This window comes from Doryrhamphus excisus, linkage group LG17, assembly GCF_037039965.1.
Source record: "Doryrhamphus excisus strain RoL-2023G ecotype Guam linkage group LG17, RoL_Dexc_Guam_v1.1, whole genome shotgun sequence".
NCBI lineage: Eukaryota > Metazoa > Chordata > Actinopteri > Syngnathiformes > Syngnathidae > Doryrhamphus > Doryrhamphus excisus.
This window is the reverse complement of record NC_136373.1, coordinates 1,724,060-1,732,924: the sequence shown is the minus strand read 5'-3', so window position 1 is coordinate 1,732,924 and position 8,865 is coordinate 1,724,060. Positions and strand designations below refer to the sequence as shown.

Here is an 8,865-nt window from a genome sequence, read left to right as displayed (position 1 = left end):
TCGTATGTCTTAATTCACGACTGAACTTACATCATGTCAAATACCGTATAAACTACCCTCAAACTATTGAGTTGTGTGCTTGTGTATGACTTCGTGCATTTTTTATTCAGCACAATATTTATTTTCCCCACCCGTGCCCTCAAAAATATGGTCGAATCCAGAGTGCTCGCAATGCCCGACGGTATATGTAGGCACTGTCGAATCGTACACTGCGTTGGTCGACATACACTGCTGATTAGAATTGTAACCAGTTGAAAAATGAAATAATTTACTTTTGCACTGTTGGATCTTCCAGAGGTTCTAAGTGGAGCTTTAAAAGGTTTTTAAGACCAAATATCGGTAAAAAAAATCATTATCCGTATTTATGTATTCACAAAAAGGCCAAAAAGAACTATCCCTATAAGACCCAATAGTACAAAACGTAAATTATTGTATTTTTTACATTTCTTAAAATTTCGAACATGATTGTATGTTAAAACTCTGCTATTATATCTGTTCTTTTTTAAATGAATTTGTTCTGAAACAGTTGAATATGATAATTTCTGACTTTATTCATAGATCTGCAGACAGTAAAGTTTACATTGGGGGAAATGGTGGATAGACTTTATCAGGGACAAAAAACAAAATGGACCCAAACGTGTGAAAAAAAACGTAAAGCATTGTTACACTTGTGATGCTAAAATAAATCAGTTGAGCTCTTCTCCCAATAAAATATATGAGCACGACAACTGGAAAACATGGCTGAGGACATGTTTCACATTAACAAGGAATACAGTTGGATCAGCCCCGGTTTGCCACATCTCAAAGTTAAAACGGACAAAAGTACAAATGGAAGTGCTTTTTTTTTTTTTTTTTTTTTTAGAAAAATGTTAAAACATGTGTGAACACGTGGAAGTTTACAACATACAGCAGAACAAGAATTAGGAACCTACTTACAGTACATGTACAGCGGTGTGAAAAAGTGTTTGTCCACTTCCCGATCAATAATATTTTTACCATGTTTGTCGCAATTAATATTTCAGTCGTGAAAGAAATTTAAATATTAGTCAGTGACAACACAACTGATCACCAAGTGCTGCACATTATTTTCAAGTCTGAAATTGATTTGGATTGATCATAAGTTGCTATATGTATTGTTTATTATTCAGCTATATGTGTATGGGGGTAAGTAAAGTGGCCTTATTGTTGAATTATTTACATTATAACTATTTTTCAGTATTACAAGCGGTTTTCCAACTGACCTTACCACCAATCAAACCACCCAAAACATGCAGAGAAAAAAAAAAGTTAATGACTGATGCACAATCACACTACCTCCACCATATTTTACTGTTGGTATGATGTTCTTCTGAAATGCGGCGTTACTTTTATGCCAGATGTAAAGGGGCACCATCCAGAAAGTTCAACTTTTAGTATATACTTTTAGTATTGTCCCAAAGGTCTCGGGTCCAGATGTTTTGTGGCAAAATTGAAACAAGCCTTAATGTTCTTAAGTGTCTTAATTGTTCAGAAGTGCTGTCTTGGAACTTTGCCATGCAGGCCATTTTTGCCCAGTGTCTTATGGTGGAGTCATGACCTTGTGGGGTATTCTGTGACCTCTGTGGTCACTATGCTCTTGGGGTAATTTTGGATGGCTGGCCCACTACTGTTCCATGTTTTTGGCATCACACTGTGGTTCAAACGTTTGAATTTTTTTTTCTCCCTAGGTAATAAAGTGTCATAGAAAAAGTGAATTTTGCGTTTGGTTGTGTTGTCATTGACTAATATTTACATTTGTTTGATGATCTGAAAAAGTGTGACCAACATGCAAAAAATAAAAAAATCTGGTACTGTATTTACAATTTGTAGGAGAGTTAAATGTTATTTTTTTCTCCATGCTGTGCTTTTTTGACGACACAAAGTGCTTTGATTCCAGTGTTGAGAAGTGGAGTGAGATCATGCTCTAAATATACAGTAATATATTCCTCTTTATCAGAGTATTTGTGTGCTGGTCATCATATTGTAATTATAGCATCATACCAAACAGTACATCTGGGGGGGTTAAGGTGGGTGTGTTGTGTTGGTTTGACTATCAATCAGGACCTACAGCTCAAATTCAGTTTTCAACATAGAGTATCTTACTATTCCCACCTGTTTTATAAGCCTCTGCTCATTCCAGCTCCAGGGGAATGGCTGCAATATTCCGCCCCTCTCTGTCCACCTTTCTCCATCTGCTCTCCCGAGGCTTGAGTAGGAGGGGAGGGTGGAGGATACGAAGGAGGCGGGATAGCAAGGCGAGGGAGAGATGGCAGCGCAGGCCTGGGAGACTTGGGAAGAGGTGGAGGGGTGCCAGATGTTTCGCTTGAGTGTTGTGATGTGCGCGCACGGGAGGTGGCGGGCGAAGCCTGCGTGCTCCTGATGCGCAGCGGCTCCGAGGGGCAGTCACTTATTTGCTCCAGCAACGAGGGCATGTCTCCCTCGATTTTCTCCAGCACTGCCGCCATTTGTTTCTCGATCTGCTCGATCACGCTGTCCATTTGCCAGTCGCTCGTCGCGGCGCTTCCTACTTCTCCGTGATGTAGACCAGTTCCGTACACGCCCCCGCCTCTTCCGCTTGCGTACAGAGTGCTATACGGGCTCCCGTAGGGCCCTGCCATCCCCATGCCTATGGTCCCAATGTCTGTGTGGAAAGGTGTGGCGTGACGACCCAAACTGGCAGAGCTGCCAATTGCGTAGCAACCCTGACCTTTTGGAGGACCCGCCCTTGCGATATTAAACTCAGCGCTATATCTGTCTGTTTTTCGGGTATCCCCGTCCTTCCTCGATGCGGGACTAGCTTCGGGCCTTAAGCTAACTCCTATACTCGCGTCTACCGCTTGTCCTGGTGCAATTGCTGGTGCGACTGCCGCTCCCACCGAGCTCTCTGCTACCGACTCAGGTACTTGTGTCTGACACCAGCTTCCGTCACTTTCAGCCTTGTGGGCGGCACCAGAAGATGCTGTGGGTGGATGGCTATGAAGTGTTGCAGCCATCTTAAGCTTGCTGTTGGGTTCTTGGTAGGGGATTGTCTGTTTCCTGTCAAGATGTGGATCAGAAATACTATCTGGTAGCTTGGTATGTTCCGAAGTCGCCAAGGTTATTTTGGATTCTTTGTTTGGATCTAAATCGGTTTCCCTGTTTTCATTAGCCGCGCCGAGCTTTTCGCTTGACGGAGATGCTTCAGCCGAGGGTTCAAGAATCACATTCACCTCCTGTTTTTCGACTGCCCGGTCCGCACCTGCTGGTCTATTTTCAACAATCACCTTTAAAGAGACACCGCTGGGTGTCACTCCTCCGTCAGCGACCCCGCCGATCCTGCTATCGCCGCCGTCGCTCGCCACCTGGGACACCCCTCCTTCTACTTCTGCTGCTGCTTCTTCTTCACCCTTTACCTCAGTGGAACTGTCAATAACTGATTCGGAATTCTTCAGTCGCTGCATGAAGGTGGTGACACGTATCGCTTTCTGAAAGATAGAGGCAAAGAAAATTGATAACATGACAGGACAGTGAATTTAACTACTTTAGTTAACTACCTTTAGTACAATAACAAGTAGTGTCATAGTTATGAAATTGACTATTTGTCAAGGCTCATAAAAAGCGCTGGGGTGTGATTCTAGTGGTGAATTTTGCAGAAAAATGTGTGCCATGTATCTACTTCCAGGTAAATTTGGATTGAAACAATCTCAAATTTTTCCAAATAGCTTACTGGGTGCTTGTTGACTTAAAAAAACAGATACATCTACGCCACACGCACAGTTATTCGGCAAATCAAACCCTTACCCTAACCATCAAAATTGACCAATAAAGCCACACCCAACATCTTATCTTTTTGAACAGCTACAAGTCGGCCTCCTCCGTCTGTGGAGTTTTTGTCAGTTGATTGATGAGTTTCACAGTCACCTTTTGCTAAAGCTGCAACCGTATACTTCGCTCATTGTAAGTCTCACGTTGAATACCGCTCAGAAATTCTCAACTGGATTTAAATGAGGTGAGTCAAACCTCTTAAATGCAAACCTTAATACTTGTCTATTGGGAGTTTGAAAATACATAGATACAGTATATATATATTTTTTTTTTTTCAATTTTATTTGGGCAAATATATGAAACATTAGTGCATTTACATCAATCAAAAATATAACTTTCCATTATTTACATTTATATTCAACTATCTGATCACAAGCCCAAAAAGGAGTAGGCTGAAGCAAAAGCTTATAAATGCCTACCCCTTTTTGCAAGATATAATCATGTTCATGCCAGTCTTGTTTTACCCTATTATCATTGCAATATTATTATCATTATAATTATCATTATTATTATCAACATTATTATAATCATCATTAATATTACCATTTTCATGATTATAGTTTTTTTAAATATTTTTTGGATTTTTTTATTTATTTTTTTAATTTTACAGACTTCATTGCTTCTTGTAGTGTAGAGTGCTGTATCATTCCATCTGTTGTTTTCTGAAATCCGCAGTATTTGTGCTTTTATTGTCAATTTATTAGCCCACTTTTTCCCCCTTACATATCATTTTCTGGATTGCATGTGTCTAATCTTGTGCATAAAAAAAACAAGAACTTATAAAAACAAAATACTCACTGACTACTTCATGACTACAGTATAAAATGTATTTAGGAAAATGTCGCAGCTTAAATGTTTCTAAACTGTATGGAAGTGGAAAGCTATTGTGACACAGGAATTATTGAAATCTTACGTGACTTAAGTTTACAGTCATGGCCAAATGTTTTGAGAATAACACCAGTATTGGTTTTTTTCCCCTTTTTGTCAGATGGCAGATGTTTTTATATTGTTCCTCAAGCCACTAGTTACCACTTCTACCGTCACTAAACTATTCTTGGATGGTTGGGAGAAAGTTGGTACCGTTCTTCATCCATGGCTGTATCCTTAGGCAAAATTGTGAAGGAGCCCCACCACTTTGTTTGAGAAGCACCCCCACACATGAATGAATTCAGGATGCTTTACGGTTAGCATGACACGGGACTGATGGTGGCGCTCATCTACCGAAAGTCGTCACTGCAAGTGTGCGAGCAGAGGCACTCAAACCTGACTGCTACCATTCCTGAGCAAGCGCTACATCGGTGGTGCCTCAATCCCGCAGCTAAACGCCCTTCTTTACAGCTCACCCTTCTTTTTCTCACTCATTCAGGATGCTTGTCAACATTCACAACTACTTCAACCAGAGAATCATGAACATGATGTCAGTTGATCCTTTTGTGGCAGGGCTGAAATGCAGTGGAAATGTTTTGCGGGATTAATTCCCATTTTCAGGAGAAAGAAGAGCTTTGGAATTAATTGCCGTTCATATTTTCACTCTTCATAACACACCGCAGTTTATGCAAATTGCCATAATAAAAACGGAGGCAGCAGATTTGGTGAAAATAATATTTGTCATTCTCCAAACTTTTGGCCATGAATGTACAGGTACAACGATTAGAGGTATGACAGAGGACCTTAGTACATTTGTATGGTCCGCAGTGGCTAACACCCATCACATCCTTTCCATTTTACTCTCCTTATCCACACTGACATAAAAACAACTCAAACGTTCCTATTCCTTGCTGATCATAACCTTATTTGTACAAGTCTGACAAGTGCAGATGAGGAGTTGAAAAGGAGCAGAGCGGGCCACTTTGAACCTTTTGACTCTGATAAGGAAAAGTGGGGCAAGTGTGGATGGATCTCCTCTGGGACAGGCAGTGACAGTGGGCATAAACAGAGCCTCTGGGAAGAGCTTCACCAGTCAAAGTATGATCAACACATCTCAGGGCTGATTGCTCATGGTTCAATTATTCGGGACTATTTTCCCATAAGGCAAACAATTCACATGTTCGCATGTTCAGCCACAAAGAGATGCTTTTTCATTGAATCATGCCAGACTTAAGTGTGGAGTTCCACCCACACTCTGTCTTTCCATGTTCTACCATGATGAGCTACAATACCTTCAACTCCTGGGAATTATTATGGGGAAAGAGAGAAGAAGTTCTCTTTATATCAACAATTGACATTTTCATGTTTCATTATTATGCTGTTTATAAGCCAAACATTCTTTAATCGTATGAAGATGGAGAGTGAGTTAGCCTCCCTACCCGCCATTTGGCCTTTGCAAAGTTCTTCTCAAATTGGGCGCAGACACCATCCTTTAGGTTCTTCTCTGATGCACCGTTGCCTGCAATCCTGACAAAAGCCGCACTCAAAATAAGAAGCCAAGCCAAGGCATGGTGTCCAAATACATTTGCACTTTTTTTTTTTTTTTGAGTACATGCACATCATTACCATTCGTGCCAGAGTGCATCTTGTGCTGTGATTCTCAGCATCTGGTCCACCTCCATGAGTCGGCAGACAAGCTGCTTAGCTGCAGGAGTAAACGGCGGCTATTTAGTATTTAGTATTACTGTATATTTCGCTCTTTGATGAAGTACTTCATCTTGTACATAATAAACAGGATATTTGTTGGCATCACATGATGAATCAACATACCTGCAGGGGATATGTCATCCCAGTACGGGGAATCAAACTCAAAGTCACCAGCAACAATGCGACAGAAAATGATGCGATTATGTAAATCTGTATTCTCCTCTTCTGTTTCATCATAAAAAGGAGGATTACCCGATAAGCTGCGAAAAGAACACTTCATCAGCGGACACAGAAAAAGTTATCATTTCGAATCTATCCCAAAAAAAAAAAACAGTTTGAGTTCAGGTTTTATCGATAATGAAGACTCACAGTATGAACATAATAACACCCACAGCCCAGCAGTCCACTGGTCGGCCATACCGATGACGAGCCACTACCTCAGGTGCTAAGAGATGATGAAACATGATGAAAGAAGAGGCATAAGATACACAAATACTATAATACTACTCTTCATCCAGAGTTTTTTTTCAATTGCTAATGTTGACACAAAATGAAAGAAGTAAAAACATGTGGACGTGAATTTTTAATCCTTGTTATATAAATCTTACCCAGGTATTCTGGTGTTCCACAGGGTTCTGTGATAGGCCCATTCTCAAATCTGGACAGGTAGAAATCTCGCAGAACTACTTTGTTGTGATTGTTCTCTGTGTAGTACATCAGGTTTTCCAGCTATGAAAATGGAGGACAAAAAGTATATTAAAAAAATAAGCATTAAAAAAAGGTTGTGGAGAAAACAAGTGTTTTCGAAAGTAATTTACCACAATTTTATGAATGCATCTACACTGCCTTCTGACTGCTGATTGGATGAGCAAGGGAAGGGGTGGGGTGGGGGGGGGGGGGTAGTGTGTTAAGTGGGACAGGAAAAATACATCTTGAAAGAGTGCTACCCCTGCGGTACGCTTTCAAGAAGTGAACCGTCCAAACTCCAGCTGGCAGCTCCTCGTGTTGTGGCTGCACATGAGCTCATAAAGGGGGGGGGGGGCTGTTCACTGATGGAGAATACATGAAATAATATGAAACTTGTGGTTATTTTAGGGCTATTATAGGACGATTGTAGTAAATCTGGTCTGTTCCGAGGGTAGTCGGAAACTGAAATGCTCTGAAAATTTGAGAAAATGGAAATTTAGAAGGAACACGGATGCTGAAGCTGGACTGAAATGCTATGGAAATATTCTTGATATGAAATAACCGCTTGATAGCACTGGATATGTTGGAGCCTGTTCCTGCTTGTTTTTACACTGTGGGCTGACAAGCTTGAACCACAATAGATGCGTTCCAGATTGCAACACATCATGCAGCACTGCATTATGGGAATTAGCAATCAAATCAATTGAGGCATATAAATGTCTTTGTTTTGGAGTCAAGTCTGTTTTTTTTCTTTGTCTTTCATGACAGAAAGTCAAGCGTTACCTTCAGGTTTCTGTGGACTATGTTGAGAGAGTGCAAGTACGCCACAGCCTCCAGGACCTGTCTAATGACGCTGGAGGCGTCTTTTTCCGTGTAATTCCCTTGGTCCTGAATCCAGTCAAAGACGTCTCCCCCTGTGGCACTGTGTACAAACACGCCCGTACACATTGAGAACAAAGTTGCAGCTGTTAACCACATGTTGCAAATGCAATAAAATGCTTTTAAGCCTCATTTTTATGTGCATTAGGAAGGCAATTTGCTTCTGCGGGCCTCAGGTAGGTAGCACTGTGAGCAATTTTAAAAAGCCGAGCATGGGTCATTAGTTAATTTTGCAGAGAATACAAATGATGGGTAAGGCAGTGATGCATTCCCCAAAGGGAGATGAGTGCCTGCAAAGATTCCAGAGATGATTACAATGACTCTGTCTGAATTCTCCTAACTCAATAGAACACTACAGTTGTTTGGTAAGAACGTGCAAACAGTGAAACATGACTTGGTTGGCTGCACCGAGCGTATCGATTCTCTTAAGGTAAATAATTGCTTCAGGGGCAATGAATAACGTCAAGTGTTTGCGAGAGCAAATATCTAATCAAATCTAACACCTCTGTGGCCAAACAACAGCACACAATAATACAACGATATGTTCAACACGGCCCTTTGAGCTGATTAACTTCTGAGTTCAATAAATGTACGGGTACATGCAGGATCAAGACAAAGAACTCACAGTTCTTGGATGATGAAGTATTCTTTTCGCGTCTCAAATGTGTCAATAAGCTGAAGGATGTTTGGATGGTTGACCCTGTAAAAAAAAAAAATGGCTTAGTAAATGTAAGTCATTGATCAGTGATTTTTATGGCCGTGATAAACATTTGGTTTCTGGCGCCATTTTTCCGCTTTAATATCACTCTGGTTTGATTGTATAAGGTGCTAATCAAATTGAACTTTCCACGGCTCCAAATGCCATTAATGAATGAAAATATAAATTCACTAAATTCATCAAAA

At 40.7% G+C, this 8,865-nt stretch overlaps 1 protein-coding gene across 4 annotated transcripts in view; it reads right to left on the bottom strand.

The window, feature by feature from the left end:
• Positions 1 to 531: 531 nt before the first annotated feature.
• The window catches only part of camkvl (CaM kinase-like vesicle-associated, like), a 33,558-nt gene continuing 25,224 nt past the window's right edge, over positions 532 to 8,865 (bottom strand). For all 4 annotated transcript variants that reach the window (XM_058083727.2, XM_078797909.1, XM_058083728.2 and 1 more), the window contains 8 exons: positions 8,588 to 8,662; positions 7,867 to 8,005; positions 7,005 to 7,125; positions 6,766 to 6,841; positions 6,520 to 6,656; positions 6,316 to 6,394; positions 6,129 to 6,216; positions 532 to 3,482 (listed from right to left, as the gene is read on the bottom strand). In XM_058083727.2, coding sequence (XP_057939710.2) covers positions 2,136 to 3,482; positions 6,129 to 6,216; positions 6,316 to 6,394; positions 6,520 to 6,656; positions 6,766 to 6,841; positions 7,005 to 7,125; positions 7,867 to 8,005; positions 8,588 to 8,662 — 2,062 coding nt within the window. In that variant the 3' untranslated portion in view covers positions 532 to 2,135. The remainder of the gene's footprint in view (positions 3,483 to 6,128; positions 6,217 to 6,315; positions 6,395 to 6,519; positions 6,657 to 6,765; positions 6,842 to 7,004; positions 7,126 to 7,866; positions 8,006 to 8,587; positions 8,663 to 8,865) is intronic.